This window comes from Rhineura floridana, chromosome 2, assembly GCF_030035675.1.
Source record: "Rhineura floridana isolate rRhiFlo1 chromosome 2, rRhiFlo1.hap2, whole genome shotgun sequence".
NCBI classification, from domain to species: Eukaryota; Metazoa; Chordata; class Lepidosauria; order Squamata; family Rhineuridae; genus Rhineura; species Rhineura floridana.
The window spans coordinates 39,186,863-39,212,969 of NC_084481.1; the positions used below are offsets into that span (position 1 = coordinate 39,186,863).

General features: G+C 40.0%; 1 protein-coding gene across 15 annotated transcripts in view; it reads right to left on the bottom strand.

Annotated features, from left to right (window-relative positions):
* The window catches only part of OSBPL6 (oxysterol binding protein like 6), a 167,815-nt gene that overhangs the window by 77,212 nt on the left and 64,496 nt on the right, over positions 1-26,107 (bottom strand). For all 15 annotated transcript variants that reach the window (XM_061608360.1, XM_061608356.1, XM_061608354.1 and 12 more), the window contains 2 exons: positions 11,260-11,351; positions 11-282 (listed from right to left, as the gene is read on the bottom strand). In XM_061608360.1, the coding sequence (XP_061464344.1) occupies positions 11-112 (102 nt within the window). In that variant the 5' untranslated portion in view covers positions 113-282; positions 11,260-11,351. The remainder of the gene's footprint in view (positions 1-10; positions 283-11,259; positions 11,352-26,107) is intronic.

Genomic DNA, 26,107 nt, shown 5'->3' on the forward strand with positions numbered 1-26,107 from the left:
TTTCAGTTACCTGCCGACTATCCCGCTGGGAAGATGATGAAGAAGAGGAACTTTTATGAGATGGTGTAGAGGTTTTGTGAGCAGGAGAGATTCCTTTCTCTTCTGAACTCATTACTGCAGCTAGATTCAGATGATCTCCTTTGAGAGTTAAGACCACATTAATCTCCTTTCAGCTTTCCATACAAAGAGGGAGCCAAATGATTTTCAGCATTATTTCATTTCAGTCTGTCCCTTACACAAAAGGTGTACACAAGATGAATTCAAAAGGCATCCAAACTAGACCTTGAAAGAGAAGGGGAGAAAAAGGAGAGATTGTATATGATTACGCTTTATTTTTCATTATATATCCCTCAGTAAATAAAAACAAAACAAAAAATTGCTGGGAGGAAATTCTGCCCACTTTATGTTGCATCTGAATTTACCTATGAATCTCCTTAAGTCTTATCTACCAAACAACTAAAAGGGTTAAAACCCAGTAAACATGAAGCAAATGGTTTGCATGCAAAAATATGCAAATCAATTTCCATGAAGTACCAATAAATTATTTTCAAAAAGTGCTAAATTTGGGGAAAGCACATGCATTTCTATTTCAGAATCAATTTCTATACCGTTCTGCAGGATTTCCAACTAGTAGCACATTCTTGAATGGCAGAATACAATTCCTCCTTACATGACACTGATTGTTCTCTCTTGCCTGGTTTCCCAAGTGACAAGTTACTGTGCAGTTAAAATTGTTTACAATCAGCTTTCCCTACCCATCTCACCACAGCTTTATTTGTTTAGAAATAAATGCAGATAAATAGCCAATGTCATCTAAAGAACATGTATGAAGCCCAGTATCTATGGTAACCATAGCATCTTCATCTTCTCCACATACAAATACCACTGATATGGCTGTGAACATTCAATGTGGCCATCGGCCTTACATTCATAGTGTCCTTTGGAAATTATATTGAGCAACCAAACTACGCTTTGTAGTGAAATAAGAAAATAGTCATTTCAGCAGCAATTTAAAGAGGGGCTCAGTCTTAAATAAATGACTATCATCCAAAGAAGACATGAAGGGAACAAAATGCAGCCAGAAGGTGGTGGTTGTTTTTTCAGCACAGCGTTCCCACTGTTGAAAAGGGAAGGCCCTTTTTTTTACTTGATTCAACTCTTTTGGTAGCAGCCACTACTGTGGCAAAAGAAAAGAAAAAGAGCTGTGATTCTTAACCCACCTACCACCAACACTGAGGCTCTTACCCTATTATTATGGATTTTAATCTAATTTAAATAGGAGTAAAAAAGCCTGAGCTATACCTGACAGGTGCTAGCTGATTCCTCCTGCAGGGGGTGGGAGGTATGATTTGGTTTTCCACATAAGCCACTTACTATAACTCTGCTGGGTATAGCCTACCTTCACAACCCTAGGCAGCATCTCCATTCCACAAGCTGCTCTAGCCTTGTGAGTGCCCTGCTATCACGATCACAGCCAAGATGGTCCTCCTACCTGGACACTTTCTCATTCACACCATATTGGTGTCCTACATCCACACTAGTCATTCTGCCAAGCTGAAAGAATTCTAAAGGAATAGCTTGGACACAGTCAAACTGAAGCAACCAACCAAAACACACATACGTCAATCTTGAAAAAGAAAAGAGAGAGTCAGAATCAGCCCAACAAACAACCAGAGTTAAGCAGGGGAAAAACCCTTCCTGATCCCATAACAACCACCCACTTTGTTCCTCAGCTCCAAAAGGGGTGGAGACAGGTGTTGTTTGAGGAGAAAAAACAAATTCTCAGAACATTTGGATGTGGGGTAGGCTTACCATTAATGACAAGATGACTGTCAGTTTTTCCTTTTTTCTACTCTAACAACAAAAAAAGCTTTGCCACTCCTTCAAGTGACAGCTAGACTGATCTCAGCAGTTTGGTGGCATTTCCTTTTAATTTGGGACAGAAGGCTTCATGGGATTGACGGTACATCATGAGACAGAATGTTGTGAGACAGAATGTGTTGTCTTCTGCGTGCCTCCAGCAACTAGATGGGCCACTGGCCTGATCCAGCAGGCTCTTATGTTCTTATGTTCCCACCCAGTTTGCTGCAGGCTTTGTGATGGTGAAGGGACCCTTCTTTTTTTTAGATGATGTATTTATTTATTACATTTATATACAGCCCCATAGCCAAAGGTCTCTGGGCGGTTTACAAAAATTAAAAATATTGAACGTTAAAATAAATATACAATTTTAAAACCATACAAAGTTTAAAAACCATGAAGCACAGATAAACAAGTTAAAAGACCTGGGGTCAGAGCTCAGCACATGGTGTTAGAATGCCTGGGAGAAAAGGAAAGTCTTGATCTGGCATCGAAAAGATAACAATGTAGGTGCCAGGCGAACTTCATCGGGGAGGTCATTCCATAATAATTGGGGGGGCCACCACTGAAAAGGCCCTCTCCCTTGTTGCCATCCTCCGAGCTTCCCTTGGAGTAGGCACCCGGAGGAGGACCTTTGCTCTGTTGAGCATAGTGTATAGGTGGGTTATTGTCGGGAGAGGCGTTTCGTCAGGTATTGATGAGGGAAAACATGTCTACCCCCATTGGTAAAGAGTGAAACTGCACTATCTCAGATAAGGAAGGACAGGAGGGAGGGGGATGAGTAAAGACTTGGCACAACGGAAAGTTACTGAGTTATCTGCACATCCAAGTTTGAGCATGTCTAAAATTTTCTGATTGGGTTTAATGGGTCACATGGGTGTGTTTGCAAAAGTAGATATAAGGCAGAGCACTGTAGAGGCAGGCAGCTTGTTGTTTTGTTTCTGTAACACTTCAGCTCTTTACTATAGTACGTAATAAAGGCAGCTGTATTGACTTTCATCCTGCTCCTCGCCTTGTTCCTGTCAAAGAACCGACTCTGTGGAAAGTTTTCCACATCAGTATTCTGGTCCCAAGCCATGTAAGGCTTTATAGGTTAAAACCAGCACCTTGAATCGGGCTTGGAAACATATAGGCAGCCAATGCAAGTGCGCCAGAATTGGTTTTATATGTTCAAACCATCTGATCCCTGTTACCAATCTGGCCACTGCATTTTGCACAAGCTGCAGTTTCCAAACTGTCTTCAAAGGCAGCCCCACTTAGAGCACATTGCAGTAATCTAATTTGGAGGTTACCAGAGTGTGGACAACTAAAGCCTGGCTATCCCTGTCCAGATAGGGACAAAGCTGGGCCACCAACCAAAGTTGATAGTGTAGTGTATTGGCCCTCCAGGCTTGCCATACCAGGAACTGCTGAATCAGCCCCAGGCTGTGGCAGTTTCAGTTCCAGGCCTGCCTTACAAGCAGCACCATACTGTGGGCCTTGTTCTCTGTATATAATTAGTTATAGTAAAGTTATTGTTATTGTTAGATCCTCTGTGTGGCCTCTTCATGATACTTTTCACTGGCAATGAGGACGGGATTCTGAGGCACACAGAGTGTTTTCTTCACGCATTAGAGGCTTAAAGGGAGAGAAGATTTCTCCTTAGGATTAGGACATCAGCTTGGGCCTTGCAGAAACCACTGCAAAGCACTCCAGGGTCAGTGTGTATATTGTGGAATATGGGTACCCAAGGGCATCTTGAAGAATTTAACCCTGCATGTCTCAGCAAGTGGGAAAGTTATGCAGCCACGCAGGAGTTTTACTTGGCAGCAAATGGCATTACAGAGTCGGAGAGGAAACCAGGGCTGTGGAGTCGGTACGCCAGACCTTCGACTCCGACTCCTCTATTTTTCTACTGTCTGACTCCGACTCCTTCATAAATGGCAAATGTATATTAACTAGTAATAACAAATTTACTGTAGTAAAATGGTAGCAGAAGGCATTTCATCACCACCACATGAATCCAGAGCTTGGAAAAGTTACTTTTTTGAACTACAACTCCCACGAGCCCAATCCCTGGGACTGATGGGAGTTGTAGTTTAAAAAGGTAACTTTTCCAAGCTCTGGATTCACGTGGTGGTGATGAAATGCCTTGTGCTACCATTTTACTACAGTAAATTTGTTATTACTAGTTAATACACATTTGCCATTTATGTCGGAGATGGAATTGGAGTTGGAACACTTCTTCCGACTCCACCCAAAATTGCTCCCGACTCCGACTCCACGACTCCACAGCCCTGGAAGAAACATGCTGTGTTATTCAGTGTCTGTGGGCCAGACACCTTTGACCTAGCCCGTGCCCTTGTAGCACCAGCAAAACTTGCTAATACATCTTATGAGGATATCCTGAATGCTTTACAAGAACATTTCTCTCCAAAACTGTCTGAAATAGCACGACACAATTATTTCTACAAATGAAATCAGGGCCAAACAGAGAGTGTGTCACTGTATGTTGCTGAACTTAGACGCATGGCAAAACAGTGCAATTTCCCAAACCTTGAGGAGATACTGCATGACCACCTGGTCTGTGGGTTGCATGATAAGGGCCTGCAAAAGTGTCTGAGACTAGGGTGAGGGCTTCCATATCAGAGTATGCAGTTTTCAGACAATGCTTTGATTTGGATTCCTGCATTGAGCAGGGGGTTGGACTTGATGGCCTTATAGGCCCCTTCCAGCTCTACTATCCTATTATTCTAAGTTTGAGTCGTAACACCTCTAATTTAGAAATCAAGTATTGATAACAGCTCCATTAGACAAATGCATATGTGTTTATTTTTCCTAATGTTTGTACATGTTTGTACATCAGCGTACATGTACATTTTGTACAACTAAAAAAATAACTTTACTCTCATCCTCCCTGACGTATACTTACAACATAAACATGAAAAAATGTAGTCCTCGTGTGGTCATATACTGTGACTCTTATACACTACCATGAAATCATGTACATTTTGATAGTGCACATTATCTGTTGCAATCCTCTTCAATTATACAGGAACATACTGCACTGTGTTTACAGTCTGTATATATGTGCAGGATTGTAATCATACTATATAAATACAATACATGACAAACTGCTACAAAGATCTATGTGAAACTTATTTGAAGACACACAGTCTTGATTTGGCACAAATTAAAAAATCAATTCTAATGTTCAAAATAGCTGCACCTTAAAAGGTTTGGCATATCACAGTAAAAGAGCAAAATAATACATTTAGTTCACTGAGCTGTACTCAACAGCTTATTCAAGAGGACAGGTTTTCAGCTATTTATGGTGATCAGGGGACATTAAAAAACCTGCCAACTAGACCTAGGGTAAATGAAAATCTAATCGATTTTGAAACATCTGAGCTCCATTCAGTTGATTCATGTGGAAAATTTTATATTTATAGTTAGCATTGGTAACTATAAGTATGAGAAAGAGAGAGAGAGAGATCTGAGACTTGAGCTGTCCTCTAAACGTTTGAAATTGATTAATAAAGGGTGTCATTGCTAGATCCAAGCATGGTACTAGCTTACTGTTTGAGAGAAAAAAATATTTTAAGGTCTGTTTTGGAGAGAAGTGGGTTGCTAGGCTTGTTAGGTGCACTACATTTTTGGCTTTAGCTTGCTGTGGAAATAATTAAAACAGGAAAGCAGAAAAGCCCGTACGCATGGTGGACAAATTATTAGACTAGGACTAGAGAGACCCATTTTCAAATTCCCATTCAGCCATGAAGTTCACTGGATAATCTTAGACCAGTCACTTTCTCTCAGCCTAATTTAATAGATAGCATCCAATGGTAAACCCCCTCTCAATACCGCTTACCATGAAAACCCTATTCATCGAATTGCCATATGTCGGAATCAACTTGAAGGCAGTACATTTACATTTATCGAACGCTAGCCCTACTCAAAGTATACCCACTGAAGTTAATAGACATGACTTACAGGTTCATTAATTTCAATGTGTCTACTCTGAGTAGGACTTAATTGAATACAACCCAATGTCTTGTTAAAACATTTAAACCGAAGCAAACATAATCTGTACCAGAAGTGTTTAGGACTAAAACACAGTTCTAAAAGGTCTGGGAGAATGAAATGGTGCCAAAAAGATATTAATGTGGGTGTCAGGCTACTTCATTAGGGAGGGCATTCCATTCACCACCAAAAAGGCAACAGGGAAGCCAAAAGGGAGTACAGTCAATTTTGAAATAGAACACTAGATACTCCATCGCCCCAATTTTTTAGCTAAAAAGACAAGGAACCGTCTTTCCTGTACAGTTAGAACAATATTTGATCTTCCCATAGCCATCTGGTTGGCCACTTTGAGAACAGGATGCTGGACTAGTTGGGAATTTGGCGTGATCCAGCAGGCTCTTCTTATGTTGTAAATATTGCAAAATAGATTTAAAACAGCAGTGAACAAGAAAGAAAAGACAGAGGCCTGCAGAAATGGACAAAGAAAGCAGGTAATTGAATGAAGGGGGCAATGGGCAAGGAGGCTGTTTGGAAATCATATGGGGGACACACAGATAGGAGGGGCTTTGTGCTACTAACAGGAAAAAGTGGGGAAGGTATAGCATATCAGGCATTCAGGGAGGCTAGTTGGAAGTCAGATTGGTAAAAGAAAGAAAGAATGAATCATTTATTACGGAAATGGACTGCCTTACTGCCTTCAAGTCAATCCCGACTTATGGTGACCCTATGAATAGGGTTTTCATAGTAAGTGGTATTCAGAGGTGGTTTACCATTGCCTTCCTCTGAGGCTGAGAGGCAGTGACTGGCCCAAGGTCACCCAGTGAGCTTCATGGCTGTGTGGGGATTTGAACCCTAGTGTGGCGTAGTGGTTAGAGTGTTGGACTACAACCTTGGGAGACCAGGGTTCGAGTCCCCACACAGCCATGAAGGTCACTGGGTGACTTTGGGCCAGTCACTGCCTCTCAGCCTCAGAGGAAGGCAACGGTAAACCCCCTCTGAATACCACTTACCACAAAAACCCTATTCAAAGGGTCGCCATAAGTTGGAACTGACTTGAAGCCAGTACATTTACATTTTACTCCCAGGTCATAGTCCAACACTATAATCACAACACTACACTGGCTCTCATATTTATTACAGTCACAGACCAAAAGATTAAAAGTAAAAAAAGTGGAGGATGGTGCCCACTGGGAGTAGTAGGGAGGAAGGCAGGGAGGCCAATGGTGGAGCCACAGCCAACAACAGGCAGAGCCGGAGCCAATGACAGGAAGATTCAACTAATTTTAGTTCCCCCCCCCGCTGAGTTCTACAAGGGCAAAATTGAGACTAAGGAGAAAAAGGCTGACAGGCTCCTGGACTGGCTATAAGTAGGAAGGAAGGCACGTGGAGGCTGGCTGAGGGCAGACTGAGTTTGGTGGGCAGTGGCCCAATTACTGGTCCTAATGGACCAGCCTCCACTAGGTAGAAAAATAATGGGACAGAGTAGTTGGGAGAGAGAAGGTAATGGGCTGAACCTCTACTGCCTCTTATACACACTGACCTGAAGAAAAAAGGAACAAAACAGAACATGGGAGGTCGGGGGGGGGATCTTACAAAAGGGAAGGAACTACAAAAAGTTGTCATAAGAGTGTCAGCAAGAAAAGGATCACTAGTAATAGAGGTCCATGGATTTTGAAGCTAAAGGGTCCTGGGTTTACTGCAGGAGTGACTAACTTTTTAAAAATCTACACATGGGGAGGTCTTGGATGACCACAAAAAAACTTTTGGGGGACTTGATATGGTTCACGGGCTGCAGGCTAGCCAACCCTGGTTTCTAGATTGCACCAGGGGCAGCTTCTCCCATTGCAACCACTTTTGTGAGGAAAAACTGCACCTGGCAAATTCTCCCTTCTATCCAACTAATAAAAGGCCTATACAGATTTATACAGAAATAATCCCACAGAACTGAGTGGGGCTTACTCTCAAGTAAGTGTACACAGAAGTGCAGCCTTTATGGTATAGGAAACCCTGCCAGAGTGTGTACCAAGCAATTCTGAGGGGGCTCAATAGGTAGGGTGAGAGTAGATTTCACATACTGATTTTGTACAGACCTGCCACATTTTTAAGGGAATGTGCAAGATAATAGAGTTAGGAAGATCAGAATATGGCAATTATTTACACAGCTGCTCACATAAGCTATTTCTGCTCCACACTCAAGATATGTCAGTAACCTAGTTAACTGTGAACATATCAGTAAAGAACAAAAACAAAAATCTCTGCTATTTTCCAGATTTAATTAGGCAGTCTGAGAAAAAAAATACTTATAAAAGTGAAGAACAGTGTGAAATTCCAACATACTATCAAATTCTACTGAGAAAGAGAAGCTACACAAAGCTACAAATATCATCATGAAAGTGTGTAAAATATATATTATTACAATTTAATGCACCTTTCCAGGTAGCATCAAAAGTTCTGAACTGACACTTTTCAGAATGAATGGACATAACACTTGTTTATAATCCAGGCAGTACCTGAAGATACTTGCTTTCACATTCTCTGCAACTTCATAAAATATGGCACTTTAAACAATTCTTGATGAGAATCCGTGGAGTTTTGTTTTGTTTACAGCAGTAAATTTTATTGGATTGTAATCACTTGATGTTCATTCACTGGCTGTATGCTTTCCCCAAATACCCATACCCCATATATTCTGTAATAATGATGTTTCTCATGTCTGTTTCAAATAAGTATCATAATTTCTGCAGTACCCCGCTAGCTTTAAATGTCTAAATCTTAAGAAGGAATTAATCAATGATGACCTCAAATGGTTAGTGGAGGTCAAACCACAGATAATCACATCCTGATGACAGGAGATCAACATGACATCTGCCTTTCCTATTTGTCACTTGCTTACATGATTAAGCACACTTTTCTACCCTTCTAGAAGCTCTGGACAATTTATGGTAATTCAGAACGTTTCATTGCATTTAAATTGCCAGCTTAGGTGATAATTTAGAAAGGAGTCTCCTGTTCTTTTTCATTTTTAAAATGAAGTACTATTTTTTGTGCATCCTGACACAAGATTGTTGCAGCTACAGGTTTTTGTTCTGTTCTGTTTTCTACAATTGCTTGAGCATTGTCATTTAATGGAACAGCAGCATGTCCATGCAAACAATGTATGTTGGTAATCCCAGCTAAGGGCAATCATGCATGAAAGGGGCATACACACACAAATGTACAAGCTAGCTTTAACCTTCCCTCAAAGCATTTTCTGTCTAAATACAAAAGGCCACCCTACAGGCAAACCCTTTTGAAGTGCATCTTGATAGTATATGGCTTGTGGCTGCTCAAGCTGAGAAGCCAAAGTAATGTTGATTATGAAAAATGTGTCTATTAGCTAGGTCTTTATTTTAAGTAAATTACTCTTATTTTAGAACACTGCAGTCCAAAGACTGCATACCCTCAATGCCAGAGTACCCACTGTTTTGGAAATAAGAAATAAAAATCACCCTTCAACAAAGAAAAAGAAAAAACATAACCAACAACATTACCATTTTATAATAATGTAGGATTATCAACTGGGAATGTATGCCTTGGGTGAGCTAAATCATAATTTGCTTTATGGCTTTTCTGACGCAGTATTACTATAAATCTGTAATTCCTCCTATGACTGTCAAATGGGTGGGTGGGAAGTAACTATCCTAATTTCCAGTTTAAAACAGTAATAGCCACATATTCCTGTCTGCACATATACTTTTTCTTTCTTTCTTCAGGTTTTCCCCCATAAAGGCTTCAGTCCAAATACGTAACTCCTCTCAGTGTTCTGTTTAGCCTAGCAAAAATATTCCTCCAGAGTGTCTCCTTGCAGTTGTACCAGCTTTAAATTTCAGTACAAAGTATTCTCAATTACGTCAATCTGTATTCTATACAGAGCGAGCATTGCCTCCTCTTCCTCCTCCTCTCCTGCATTTTGACTGCATTGCCTTCTTTTTCCACCCTCACTGACATTGTATTTGCTTCTGTACAGATTCATCACATTAGTGGTTCAGAATTCACTTTCTACCTTCTCAAAATTACAAATCTTTTTGAGTCATGCCAGAATGAGACCCCAGCATAAAGCAAAGTTGATAATCGCTAGACTTTGCAGGTAGCTCCATTACTGCACTATGTTTATCAAGTCCTTTAAAATGTTCCATAATAAATGTCACAGATTAGTATTCTCACTAAAGGCAACCTAGCTACGCAACAGTAAACAGACAGAAACTTTAAACATCACCACTGAGTCTTCCATATAAGGAGCATGATCAAATGTTCATAAATGGAAAGAAGTGGTCAAATCCTTGATTTCTGGAACAATCTTTCAGACTTCTCAAAAATATTTTAAAATTACTATATATGTGTGTGTCAGAGTCTGAGAGGGCTTTCAAATGATTTCCATCTCAATCAGCTCTTCAGAACAAGCAGTCACAAGTCTTATCCAGAATTGTTTTTGTGCTTTGGCTAGCTTTCCTGCTGAATATTGGTGTTCTTGAGCTGTGACCTGTGTAAAACAGTTTCTGCTGTGTAGAATCCTATATAATAACTAGCCATTATGCAGCCTGAATGACGTAGGAGACAACCATATACTGCAGCCACTCCAATGAATGACGTATACTTTGCTCATGGCCAGTATTTTCATAGGTCCATGTGCAGCAGGATGTTCCCAGAAAGGTCTGCTCTCTATTGTTTTTGAATATGTAGTATTGTCATTTCAGATTAACAGGGCATTTTCCTACAGTTCTCCAAGGGGAACTGTAACCAAAAGCAACTAATTTTAAAAACAGACTGAAGAGCAGGATTGGCAAGCTCTGATCCAGAAAGAAACTCAAAATGCCTGCTTTCAGATACAAACATGCATATAATAAAACTTGTCAGTGTCCCTTTACTATGAGTCAGAAGCTATCGATTTATCTTTGGCAACATAGATTTAGAACTTTATCTGCAGAGAACAGGTTATTTGATGAGCTACTTACCAAATATTAAAAACTATTTATAGGCCTTCAGAAATGTTGCTCTTATTTTTTTTCTTTTAAAAGCTATCACATAAAGACTGTCAAGCATGAACTTCAGAAATTCTTGAACTGAAATAATGAAATTTAATTCTTTTTCTATTTAACCCAGATGTGGATTTCAGAACCATGGAAAAAACTATTTTTTTCTCTTTTTTAAAGTACATGCAAAACTTTACCCATATTCAAATAAGTTTTGGATAGTGCCTTTCTTTTGTCCTCGGTATTAAAAGTGGACGGATGAAGAGTTCAGGAAAACCTATATACTGTATTAGTGTAAACGTAAAATGTTCACTTTAACAGGATAGAAAAGAAGTAGATATATTAACAATTTGCTAGATATGGATGTAAGAGAGAGAGAAACCTGACTTACCTTAGAAAAGGATTCTTATTGGCTCCATTTACCACAATGTAACAACCAGAGAAGAGGGCAGTCAGTCTTTATGCTGGAGGCAAATGCGTCCCCTATTCAAAAACAGAAAAGAAAAACAGAAAAGATGGTTTTACACAGGCTTGTTGAGTGAGCCAGTCTTTCAAACAATGTGACTAGGATATAAAAGAGCCTATGTATCCAGAGGGGAACCCAATACCTGAACTCCACCAAGAAGAGAATCAGGCACACACACAAGGCCTAGGTCAGATGACACCAGAGATGAACGATCATGTTATTAGATCTTATTCACATTCATATAAGGATGGTGTAATGTTCCATGGAGCCAGAAGGGATTTGTCATTAATAAGTTACCCTGTTATTTAAAACCAGTTTAATAGCTACAAAAGACTACAGCATACTCAAAGTCCATAGTTTAGTTAGCATGGCTACATTAAACTGTTCAAAACCATACAGCCATTTATTTGAGCAATAGCTCTCAAAACTGGCAAACCCCCAGATACTATAGATTTTGCATCAATGTAGGTATATATAGACTGGCTTGCCCCACCAAGAGTTACCGTGGCTTGGGAAGCTGCCAAACCCATCCAGCTATGCCTTCTGTGAATTGCAATCCAATAATAAAAGAGGACTTTATTGCTCAGATGGAACTGGCATAGCTGGTGATGTGTTAAAACCCATCACAAGTCGACCTTTTTTGGTGCCCTGATGGCAAATTCTTTGGACTATGCTGACAAAATCATGACTGTGGACAAATTTGGGAAACACACAAACACACAAGTATAAGCTTTAGGGAAGGGCCGTAACTCAGTGGTAGAGCATCTGCCTTGCATTCAGAAGGTCCCTTGTTCAATCACCAGCATCTCCAAGTAGGGCTGGGAATGTCCTTTCCTTAAACCCTAGAGAGCTACTGCTCATCAATGTAGACAATACTGAGCTAGATGGATCAACGATCTGACTCAGTAGAAGGCAGCTTTCTATGTTTCTAGAGAGTGCAGAGAAGAGACCTGTATTGTCAAAGCTGCCCACCCTCGAAAAAAGACCAGGCAGACAGGGAGGAACCTGTTCCCATTATGAGCTCCAACAAGTATATAGAGATTGCATGGGGGATAACGAAGTATTGTTTGTAAGGCATGGACCCTTTGGGGGGAAAGGAGTTCAGAAGTTAGGGTTTGTGCATTGGGCATAGTCAGAGAAGAGACAGACACTGAAAATATTTTCAGAGGATAAAGATAACGAATGGATACAACTTCTAGCAGAAAGCTACTGGGAAGCTAGTATATTTCTCATTCACTTTGAATTTTATCTACTGCTATCACAAAACTACTATAGACTGGTAAAAGGTCTGTAAAATCAAATGAGGTCCTTTCAGCATCATCCCTCTAATACAGCCTTTCCCAACCGGTGTGCCTCCAGATGTTGTTGGACCACAACTCCCATCAGCCTCAGCCATTGGCAATGCTGGCTGAGGCTGATGGGAGTTGTGGTCCAACAACATCTGGAGGCACACTGGCTGGGAAAGGGTGCTCTAATAGTATGGGTCACAATAGTGTAAATAGTAATTAAAAGACTTCTGAAAATAAAGCAGCTTTTATGAGAAATTTTTGTTTAATACACTGTAAAGAATCCAAAGGGCCAGCTAAAGATCACCCCCACAGTGAGTGACTTAGGGGTTATGTGCCCTGCCACCTGTGCAGCCGTGGGCAAGCTGCATAGTCCCAAGGAGACCAGTTGCCCCCCAGCTGGCAGTTGTGGACAAGGAAGGGGCTGGCTTGTGCAGCTGTGCCAAGCTGAGCAGGCTCTAGCCAGCTGGGGAGGATTAGCCTCAGAGGGAGGCAATGGTAAACCCCCTCTGAATACCGCTTACCATGAAAACCCTATTCATAGGGTCGCCATAAGTCAGGATCGACTTGAAGGCAGTCCATTTCCTTCCATATATTGTAAAGCTCTACAAAACTAGCGGCTAACTGCTACATCACCTTTCAACAGTCAATGATAACTGTGTATATTTTATGGCAAATGAAAGAAATTATTGCTAACACAACTTTCTTAAACATTAGTAAAGAGGCTATATCCCTAGTCAATACTAGTTGCCTCTTCTTCATCTGGATGAATGGGAATAGAAGCAAAACCAGCAAGCAAGCTGTATTTCATTCTCCATGCTCAGAGATTCTCTTCCATGTGCTAGACTGAGACAATACAGGTTCTACCCTAGGAGAACAAAAAGAAACATTCTGTCATAGATCCTATGAATAGGAAGCATGCTACAGCCACAGCCTTCAAGGTACAGTTAAACCTATTGTGAAGGGCCCAGAGCTGGGGGGGGGGCTACCAAGTGGCCAGGCATTGCACCCCTCCCCCAAGAGACTGTCCTGAATATAAATAGCATGTCAGGACCAGACATCAGTAACCTCAAACATCAACAATGTTTTTCAGTGTGGACTGTGACCTGCTCACTTCCTATCTTGCTGTGATTGCTCCAGTCTTTGGAAGCAATAATAATTTCCAGGATACTACCTAAAAATATTACCTTTACACCTCCTACACAATGAACCTGTCATACACATTGTGTCTTACATTAATTTCTTTGCTTCAAAAGGGCTCACGAACATATGCAAACACCCTTGATCCATATTTTCAAGCAGCAGCATGACTTCTGTATCAATTTGTGTAGGAAGTTTGAAGTAATCTGCTGCAATATACAATTGAGTCAGCAATGACTTCACAAAATATTTACCTCCTCTCTCTAATTCAGTGGATTCAGGGCAATATATCAGAGAGGAAAAGGTTTTAACTTTTTTGCAAACTGGAATTAAAACAAATGAACTGAAACATTTTTCAAATCCACAGTTTTAAGCCATCTTAAATCTCAAAAGGCATATATGGATAATATTCTGGGATTGTTTTATCAAGAAAATCCATAAAATTTAGTTCTATAATTTTCCATTAAATGCACAAAACAAAAAAAGATACCCAGTGTATTCTAGGTTTTAAAATTCAATATTGCTAAACGGATACATAATGTTACATTAAAAAGCAACCACATTACATACTGCTATAAGTATTGGAAATGAGATTCAGTAAGAATAAATGCTAAGTAGTTTGTCAGACACTTATAGCTTCATATCCTAGCTCCCCCTGAAGTATCAAACTGACCAATAAATTGTGTATCTTGAGTACATATGATTACAGTCATCAAAACAGTATCAGCTTAGATTTGCAAAACATCAGCTTGAGAAAGAAATACAGACATGTTTACTATCACCAACCCTCCAACAATTGACTGCCTTCTACTCCATTTCAAAACTGTCTTGATTTTGTTATGGAAGATATCAATACTTATTTCTCTTTCTTATGTTAAGTCATGACCTCTGATGACTTCCATGTAAGAAGCTTGATCACACTTTTAGTCTTTGAAAATCGTCTAGCAATAGATGGCAACCACAGATGCTGAAGCTCTATGCACTAACATGCCCCACAAATGAGGTACAAATTATTGGTAATATTATCCTTACTACAAACCCAGCTGGACACCAAGTCTTGCCATTCTGTCCTCACCAAAGGATTTGGCAAGAACTTGTATCTTCAGGTCAAAGGCCCTGCCATGAATACTTATGTGGCTCCACAGTGTGCAAATCTAAACATGGCTTGCCTAGAACACCACCTCCTCAGCTCCTGTTTCAAAAGTCCTTTCTGTGAGGATCCAGTGTTAGGACGTTCTGGTGAATGTGCACCAAAACTTCAGTAGTTTTCACCCTGCCATCAACCTGAGTCTGAACCAGTCTGCACAGAAGGTTCACTTTCTGAACACTTTTCTGACTACACAATGGGCATTTAAGAACCTCCTTATACAGGAAACCCACAGGCCGCTATACATCTGTATGCTTTTAGCTGCCACCTGGAATACGCCATGGGATCCAATTAGGGTTGCCAGGTTCAGGGCCTGAGACTGATCCTGTATCGTTAGGAGAAGAGAAAGTCAACCAACTGCAGGGGTTCTTGCATCACTGTAATGGTTGTGCAGGGGGAAGGTAGAATTTCCACCTTGTGGTTTTTCCCATTTCAATGTTGCAAGAACACCTGCACTTGGCTGACTTTCTCTTCTCCTAAAGATACAGGATCAGTCTCAGGCCCTGAACCTGGCAACCCTAGATCCAATGCCCATAGCCAAGCCCTATGATTCAACCAAAGATGTGTCAAAGAACACTAGTTGTTTTCATCTACAAAACACAATGCCAATATATCATTAATGATCTACTTCCCGTCCTGGATGAAGATAACTCCCTCTCACAGGCCTTGAGTTGTAGACCTGTCCATGCTTCCAGACAGCCTTCTAATCTAAAGCAGCTACTCACAAGCATCAGACAATAGTAGAGAAAGAAAGAAAAGGACCCAATGCAGCGGCAAAACCTAACACCAACTTTGTCCCCACCATCCACTGAGGAATTAAAGAATCACAGAATAGCAGAGTTGGAAGGGGCCTATAAGGCCATTGAGTCCAACCCCCTGCTCCATGCAGGAATCCAATTTAAAGCCTTCCAGCTGCTTCTTAAATGCTTCCAGTGTTGGACAGCCCACCAGCTCCCTAGGTAATTGGTTCCATTGTCGTACCATTCTAACAGTTGGGAAGCTTTTCCTGATGTTCAGTCAAAATCTGATTTCCTCTAAAACTTGAGCCCATTATTCTGTGTCCTGCACTCTGGGATGACCAAGAAGAGATCCTGGCCCTCCTGTGTGACAACCTTTCAAATACTTCAAGAGTGCTATCATATCTCCCCTCAGCCTTCTCTTCTCAAGGCTAAACATGCCCAGTTCTTTCAGTCTCTCCTCAGAGGGCTTTGTTTCCAGTCTTCTAATCAGCCTTGTTGCCCTCTTCTGAACCTCTTCCAGTTTGTCTGCATCTTTCTTAAAGTGTGGTGTCCAGAACTGGGCACAATACTCAAGATGAGGTCTAACCAGTGCCAAATAGGGGGGAATTAGTACTAACCTTCGTGTGATTTGGAAACTATATTTCTGTTAATGCAGCCTAAATTAGCATTTGCCAATTTTAGGACACATTATTACCAGACCTAAAGCACCAAACACAACATTGGGGGCTCATTCATCTGCTCATTTTCCAATGTCATATATGCTATGACAAGCCATCAACCCCCTTATGCTTTTTACATAGGACAAAACAGATCATCCTTTATGCAGAAGAGTAAGTGGCCACAATCTGACATTAGAAATGGCAGCATTCAGAAAGCAGTGGGAGAACTGACTTTAACCTTGCAGGACACTCTGCTGCTGACCAGAAAAGTGCAATTTTCCAACAAAGGAATCTTAAAGGGAGACACCAGTGTGAATTGGAACCAAGCTGTTTTTGGAGCTCAACATTTTATGATACACAAACTCTAATCCATGAAAACCTATGCTACGATACCTCTGTTGCTCTTCAGAGTGCAAAAAGACTATCATTTTTGAGTAATATGGGGAAGTGAACATTCTGTAAAGAAGACAAGCTACACATTACGTCTCCAGAGTGGTTCCTGCGGTCACCATGGTGTCCTCAGACACTACCGCACCTGCTAAGGCTTTTCCTTTTATTTTTTTTGCTAGTAAGGATTTTTGGCTTTTTAAAAAAATGGTTGGGGTGTCTTTTGGGGGGATTGCCTATTTTTAAGTGCTTTTCATTTGTTTTGTGGGGGTGGGGTAGCTGTTTTGCCTGATTGGAGAGGTTTTTCTGAGCATTCTGTGGTGCCCACAACTGTTTCTTAAATTTCCAAACATGGCCCCAGGCCCACAAAGATTGGGAACCTCTGGACTAAAACATACATACATGTTGGGTTTTTACAAACAATAAATTTCTACTTTTCTAGCATCTTGGTTTCTGCGCCTCTTTTCTCCTACAACATACAGCCTGAAAATCTGAAGACATAGTCAAGAATGCAAAAGTTAGCTTTGTTTCTTTGGAGAGGGGGGAGAAGGAAGATTACGTTGTTTTTCATCTTTATTCCTCCTGAAATGGGGAATAAATTAAAAGGAGTCCCATGCACTACTGAGACGTTCCGTAGAGTTCTGCTCATCTCCATATCTCAGGCAGCAGGGGCAAAGAACTCAGTGGATGTCAACTGGTAAGCAACAGACTGCATAAGGTTAAACTGCTTCAAGCAGAACAGCCTGTGATTAGAACTGGCAGTTTCCTTTGGGATCAACATTTCCTTCAGGCCTTCTAAACAATAACACTGTTGCACCAGAAAATGAATTAGTCTGTCTATTTGACAGATTACAGCTACTGAGATACCATTACTAAAACAGTTGATTCCTTTTCCAATAAGAGTATAAAAAGACATACATGTTTTAAAATAAGTAAATTGAAATATTATTTGAATAATAACAGTAGTTAGCTCCTGCTGGGAGGAAGGGCGGGATATAAATCAAATAATAAATAAATACAGGCATACCCCGCTTAAAGTCGCTTCACTTAAAGTCGCCTTGCTATAAAGTACATGCTCCATACTCCACCATACCCCACTTTAACGTACGCGCTTCACAATAACGGACACTTAATGGCATGACGCCGCTGCCATCTAGTGGCGACTGCAGTGCAGTACATGCATAGATAATTGCTTCACTTTAAGTACATTTTCACTTTACATACACGCTCCGTACGTATGTTAAAGAGGGTTATGCCTGTAGTTAGTAGTAGAGAAAAAAGGACAACTGAGCAAAAAGGACAAGACAAAGACCAGCACTCACAGCTCCAAGAAGATTCATCAGAAAAACTTCCAATCATGATTAGTAGGAAACCATTCTTTGCCATGTCCTCTGTACCCACAAACCATGGTTTGAATAAACCATAGCCCGCCAGCTTTGGACAATAGCATACCATAATACACTGCTCACTGTGATTGGCAGCTTTCAGTTGCTACATGTAAAAGGAGGGAAGGAGGAAATAAGAGAGAAGGAATGCCTGCTAATTCTTCTGAAGAGCTCCAGTGAGAGTTGCCCAGGACCACTTAAACCAATGGGAATTCTGCCACTGAATTCAATAGAAAATGGATTACCAATTACCAGCAGTTGCTTTCCTCTAAATTATTACGGGCACAGCCAAACAAACACCAAAATTACTCATGAACATCTGCTGTTGCAGATAAAATAAATCCACAGCATCAGCCTACGTTTATATTTTTCCCCCAAGACCAGTGGCTCTCATTGGACTTTATTTTTATAGACCAATGGCTGAGTCAGAAATTAGTCATCAGAGATTATGGCTTCAACAGTCAATAAAACTCCATGAAATACCCAAAAGGGTTTCAAAAGTACCTTTATCTTGTGCTTTTCAAGGCCATTTTCAGATTTTTTTAAAAACTTTGTTAACAGTTTCCTGCCATGCCAACATTAGTTCAAAACTCAGCAACACACATCTCTGTTATAAATTCTGTGCCAGTACATAGCAGTAAGACAAGAGATGCCCTCCATGGGAGACTTCTGATTTAATGCAACCCTAATTAGAGTCCTGCTTTATAAACCACAGAAGTTGATTGCAAGCTTTTAAATAAAACTTGGAATACTACAGATCTATTTTAACAGTATTTCATTTATTCTTAGCACTCTTTGCCGCATTAAATACATTTTTCCTAGGCAGAAACTTTTTCTGAGCAAGGAACCATGTATGCACAGTAATGTCTGAAGGGCAGAGCTAGTGTTCTACCTGTCATTGATCTGTTGTCCTTATAGTGCAAAGAGTTAAACACGCCTGTTGTAGTAGTTCAACACTTACAAAATCTAATCAAAATGCAAGATTATCAAGACTAAGACAATGATTCAAGGCGGAATTTAGTCACTGCATTATAAGCTTCATAAGGGGGAGTAAAATAAATATTTTGAGAACACATTGCTAAGTTTAGCAGTGAGTAAAGAGTAACTGAAGACTCTTTGAGCACATAGGTATGGAGAAGAAGAAATAATAAACTGAACAAAAGCAAACAGTACTGTGAAAATGCCTTTTAGCAGTGCCGTCTAAGTAATAACTTGTTAAAACAAAAAGGAATTGAGGAACTGAACTCGCTGCAGCTGCAAAGGGAATCGGAGATGAATGGGTGAGGGGATTAGCCCTATCATGTTTGGACTGCAAGTAGAAACTCCCATCAACTATTTGCTTAGCTTGCTTGTGCAAAAGTTATTCCATATCTTTCACAGAATAGTTTGACTAGCTCTATAATTTACCAGAGTCCTAACCAGGTCCTTCTCTACAGCAGTGGGCTGTATTTGAACCGCTATGCATGAGGATTTGCCCATGTTCCCCTGACACAATCAGATTAACAGTCCTGTTTGCAGGAAATAGGGAAGTGGTGACCAGAATGCAGCCTTACCCCAGCAGGTGTTCTTCTAAATTGACTGTACCAATTGCGTGCTAGTAGGCACCTACCCTTTGGAATTCCCTTTCCTTAAATATTAGACAGGTGCCATCCCTGTTGTCTTTTCAGCACCTACCAAAGACCTTCTTCTTCCAACAAGACTTTTAAGTAGAGACCTTTATCCTAGATTGAATCTGCATTGGAATTGTTTTTAAGATGTTTTTGAGGAGATCTGTGAGGAGCCTTGAGTGTTGTGGGATATTTGCCCCACACAGCACCCACAAAGAATCCAGTCCAGCAAGGGTTCCATGTGCCAACACATTCTGCACATATGTCATAGACAATTCTTGGAGGACTGAACACTGAAAATTATTTTACTATTTCATAGCACTACTATGCTTCACTTGACATGTTTAGTTTAAACTTTTTACATACAACCATTTAACAGTTCGTTTCCTTCTTAGGAAGTATGAAGTAAAATAAAAACAGTAACAATAACCCAATTTCTCAGAGGAATCTGATGCTACCTGCTAGGGTTTTAAAAATAAACCATATATCAAAATAATGCATGCTGATATATATCCTATGGTTTAACATGTTATGATGATGTCGAGACCCTACTGGAATGGACTACCAAATCATAAAAGTAATTTGATTATTATTAATAAGTAAAAAGCTATGAGGCAGTCTCAGAAAACATCAAGGAAAAGGAGAAAGAAATGAATTTCCCCCTCAAGGCACTTTGGGGACACAATGTGGTTGTCACACCCTCACACTATTCCAGTTCCACAGTCCTAATGAAGTTCACACCTGCAGACCACCCCTCCCCCCCAGGGCTATTAGCCTGGTACTGCAGGAGTACAAAATTTAGATATAAAATAATGTAAGGGCAAATGTGCTCCTCCAGAGCACCACCAGATTTCGACTCATATTGGTTGCTTGCAATACAACAGTGGTGGTAATGTTAGTTGTTGCATTCTAACCCCAGTCTTTTGCACCACCACTATTATGTCATGAAACAGCCAAACTTGCAAAGTTCCACTAATTTCAGTATAAAAATTAAGCATATGATTAATGCTCTGCCACTAAAACTAAAAAGCTTAGCTTTGGGTGGACCATGTCCTATGTTTGCACAAATTACTGGACCTAAACCTCCAAAGTCTTATGATAAAGTCAAGGCTGCAGCTCTTTTACAAACTAAATAGGTCAATAATTTGGTTTAAAATTGCTGACCTTTCTTGAGAGAAAGAAAGGGAAGCACATGCGCACACATATCACATATACACACAGAAGCATTATCTTTCAGTGCTCTTCAATCAAGTGAATGCTGCAGTACGCAAAATGTCACGGTGTCTCAGGAAATACACAACTGTTATCACTACGCTTAAAGTTTTCATGTACAGCTGTCAGTTCTATGTAAATTAACCAATACTGAAAAATCATCAAAATTAACCCCTCACAACAGTAGTCATCTCTTTTTAAGCATGAGTAAAGCAAATCTGAATATGTATAACATTATTCAAGGAGGTTTACATGAGCTATAATGGAGTCAACTGAAAAAACATTCTTGGGAAGTTAGATCAACTTATACTCATGTAAGTTGTGATAAAAAACATGCACCAGTGTAATTAATATTATAATATTTGTGACAAGTCAATGTAGCAGGGTTAACTTCATTAAGATTAGGTAAGCCCCATCTCTATTTTTAAATGGGCCTTGAAGGTCCATCTTTCTCGTAGTGGCCTTCCATAGCTAATTCTAAATTGTGCTGTAGAAATGGTGCTGTGTTCTGGCTTTTCTATGTTTGTTATGCATGGCTACTTGTTGTTTTTGTGCTGACTTGCAGTAGAATTCTGAAGGAGATATTTTAAATTGTTTTAAATCATATTGCATTGGTTATGTTTTGATGTGTACTTTGCAAGCTACTTTATCAAGAATGACTCTTAACATGTAGGCTATAAATCTGTTAAATAATGAGCAAAGAAAATAATGAGAGTTCACTGCCCAATCATGCTACTCATTGCTACTGCCATTAGCTGGAGCATCCTTGAACTTGCCAACAAGGATGAGTTGCTAACTGCAATCCAGGAATAAAGGAGATGAATATTGAATCTTTCTAGACAAACTGCACAAAAATGAGACCAAAGGGTTCATACACAAAGCCATCCTCTTTCCATTCTGGATTTATTAACCCTCAGTAACTAATCTTCCACTGGTTTACTCACAAGTGCTAAGACAGATTAGAATCACCATGGGTGCCACACTTCGAAAAGGTGATGAACAATAATCTCTTTTTTGCACTGCTCTGACAAGGAGTTGTGTGTGTTATTAGATAGGACTAATCTACATTAACTGAACCTGAAGCTGCTTGCTCAGTAGGGCAGGGCCACAGTGCTGCCTTCCTGGCAACACCATTGCTGCTGCTTAACAGGAAGGAGAAGGGAAGGGGTGAGGAGGCAGTGAGGTTAGGGTTGTGCAGGTACACTGGCAAGAGCACTGGATGCTTATCAAATTTGCAGACAACAACATTGGGACAGATAGCTAAAATCCTGGAAGACAGAAACAAAATTCAAAGTGATCTTGATCAGCTGGAACATTGGGCTGAAAACAGCAGAATGTGTAAAGTTCTACACCTAGGAAAAATGAACCAAATGTACAGAAACAAAATTCAAAGTGATCTTGATCAGCTGGAACATTGGGCTGAAAACAGCAGAATGTGTAAAGTTCTACACCTAGGAAAAATGAACCAAATGTACAGTTATAAGATGGGGAATACTTGGCTCAGCAATACTACATGCAAGATGGACCTTGGGATTGTTGTTGATCACAAGCTGAATACGAGGCAACAGTGCAATGTGGCTGTAAAAAAGGCAAATGCTATTTTAGGCTACATTAACAGATGCATGGTTTCCAAATCAGATGAAGTACTAGTAATTCTCTATTAGGCACTGGTTAGACCTCATCTTGAGTACTTCATCTAGTTCTGGACACTGCACTTTAAGAAAGATGCAGACAAAGTGGAACATGTGCAGGGGAGGACAGCAAGGCTGATTAGGAGACCAGAAACAAAGACCTCTGAGGAGAGACTGGAAGAACTGGGCATGTTTGCTGCATAGCCTTGAGATGAGAAGACAGAGGAGATATGATAGCACTCTTCAAATACCTGAAAGGTTGCCACACAGAAGAGGGCCAGGATCCCTTCTTGATAATTCCAGAGTGCAAGACATGTAATAATGGGCTCAAGTTACAGGAAGCCAGATTTTGACTCAACATCAGAAAAAACTTCCTAACAGATCGGTATGACAATGGAACCAATTACCTAGGGAGGTGGTGGGCTCTCCAATAGTGGAGGCATTTAAGAGACAGCTGGACAGCCACCTGTCAGGTAAGCTTTAAGTTGGATTCATGCATTAAGAAGTAGAGGGTTGGGTTCGATGGTCTTACAGGCCCCTTCCAACTCTATTATTCTATGATTGGCTCCACCAGAGTGCTAGCACAGCCCCAATCTCACCACTGCCTCATCCCGCCCCCTCTTGATAAGCAGCAGCAGCAACAGCACTGTTAGGACACTAGCATTGTAGCTCCATCCGTTCAGGCAAGCCTCTTCTGCATTTTCATTTGAGGCTAGTCAGCTGTTGTGAAGCGAACACATACACTTCCACATTATTAAATGAACATCCTCGGAACATGCTAAAAATACATAGCGCTAGAAATATCTTTTGCATTTTCTAGAAAAAATAATGAAATTATGGCACTAACTTTAAAATGATTAAACTTTATAAATGATCCATTCTTATAAGTGAAAACATTTCTTCAACAAGAAGGGGTGGAGAAATGTATGCAACTTCTTTTTTCTTTCATGTATTAAAATAATAAAAATATTCTTTTAAAAAAAGATGGAGAACCCAGACCAAAAAAAATAAAGTATATTTTACTCATTTTATCCTGTATTTTGTACACTTATGCATTTCCATAGTTATTAATTCCTCTCATGAATAATACACATATTACCACTATTATCTAGACTGGTTTTTTATTCAAGCATTTCCATTCTTGCAGATTCTTACATTCTTACACATTTAACAGGTAGATTACTTAAGGAATAAGCCAAGATTCTGTGCCTTGATGGAGAGCATACACCAACTGCAACTTTACAGAACTGAAGGGTCACCCACAGGATTTCTCTTCCTCTGAGCGTCGATGGCAAGATAGATTTTTTAAAACTTTCTGCATTCTGGGATATATCGGTTGTCATTTTGCCTTCTGGAAACCCATAGCATCCACCATAACTTAATTTTCAAAACAAAAATGAGTGTTTGATTACAGACTGTATTCCATATCAACTTCAAGACACACTTCTTCAAACCTTCCATTGCTAACGGATGCTCTTGAACAGCATGTCATCTGTTTCCCAACCTCTTCCAAATCTCAGCCAAAGCAAAGCTACTGGATATATACACAAGTATTCACAGAGAAAAAGAAAATGTTACATTGCTTTAACACTATCTGGAGGTGTTAAGAAAATATACTGAGCAAGGAAATACTGGCAACTGAGCACATGCAGCAGTTTCCATTACTATAAAATTCTAAGAAGACAGTAGCAATGCTAATTAAAAGGACATTTATGAATGCAAATTGATGCACACACTGGCCTTGCTTCTCTTCTTTTTAAAGACCCATGCTACTGTTCTGGATCTTAATTAATTGGAATAAATTAAGGCTATTAATTGGAATTGTCCTTGAAGATTATGATGAAGAGACATTGTGACAAAATTACTACAAGTCAGATACACTGAAAACTGAGGGTGCAGAGTTTGGTGACATCATGCACTCTGTGAAAACATGTAGACAAAGCAGATATCTATATATAGATATATATAGATATAGATATATATAGATATAGATATATATGCATGCATTGAATAAGCACAGAATAAGCAACAAAGCCCTTCGTTTCCTTAGTCTTGTGAAATGATCAGATCAATATTAGCCCTGCAAGCATACAAATGTCTCCGAGTTTGTATCTTCCTTCCACTTGAATCTCATCAAATTAATCATCTTACTTTGCTTTACATAGCTTGATTGATAAAATGAGATGCTTTGCATTAGGTGAGGCTAGCTATATGATGAAATTAACAAAATATTGTTCTGGAAGTATAGTATTTTCTATACGAATAGCAGAATCAGTTGTAAAATGTAGATGTTTTTTCATTGCTATGATATCATCTACATGAGCTATAGATGTATGCCTGCATCCAGCGCAGATGTGTGTGCAAAAGCTGCTTCTGCATGTGAATTCTCCTGGTGGATCGACAATTGTGCAAGTCAATCTGTGCAACTCACCTCACCAAGTAGTCACACAGACTCCCTTACCCTGCTGTCCTTGCCTGCTTGATCTGGAAGGGGACTACCAGTGATGCAGGCAATTTGCATCAGAAATGTTTCTGATACTCTAAGAGTGATCAAATGTAGCATGTTTATTTTACTTGTATTTAGCAAACAAAGCTAAAAGGGTAGAACTGCCAAGTCTGCCTAATACTGCATTTGCAATTGGCATCCATTCATTGTTATTAATGATCTTAAGAAACGGAAAGATTTCTGTGGAAAAATAAAGCATTGGGAGATTTTGCACTCTGTGTCACTGCTGGCTACCTACCTACTTTTGACCTTGTTGTCTACTTCTGGCCCTTTGGATTCCTGTCTGCGTCTAGTTATGGCCTGTCTCCGAGTATGGATGCAACTTGACAGCTAGATAACTTTGCAGAACCTTTGGCCTTCCTATAGGGTGCTAACTTAGCTGCCATTTATCCTTGCACAACTACAGCATTGTTCTGCCCATTTCACACAATTAACAGTGCATTGGACTTTATTCTTTTCTCATGAATGACTTCTGGAAAACAACTAGGGACAGCATTAGGAGTAGTATGTGATATATCCCACGTCATTCAGAGGTGACAGCAACATTTCCAGTTCTCAGGTCAGTATGAATGCATCAATAACCCAGGCCTAAACACCAGTGGTTGCATTCCTTCATGGGCAACCTTCTAGAGGTCACAGGCCAGTGGTGGATGGGCCAAAGGCTAAAGCAGATGGAACAAAAGATGTAACTCCTTCTTTTGCATTGTAGGCTACATACTGAAAAAATGGAAATAGACTGCCTTCAAGTCGATTACAACTTATGGCGACCCTATGAATAGGGTTTTCATGGTAAGTGGCATTAGCCATGCAAAAAAAAAAAAAAGCGGTTTCTATGCATACACACATCTGTCCATTCAGGCAAGCAAGCGGGATCATCACTATCTGTTTTTAGGCACCAGGTAAAAACATTTTTATTCACCCAAGCCTTTGAAGCTTAATTCTCTCTGTTTTTAGCCAGGTGGAGATGAGTTGGATTTTGTTTCTATGTATTTTATGAGCATTTTAGGATGTTTTATTGTTGCTTTTATATGTGTTTTTAATGTTTGTAAGTTGCTTTGAGTTTTATTTTTGAA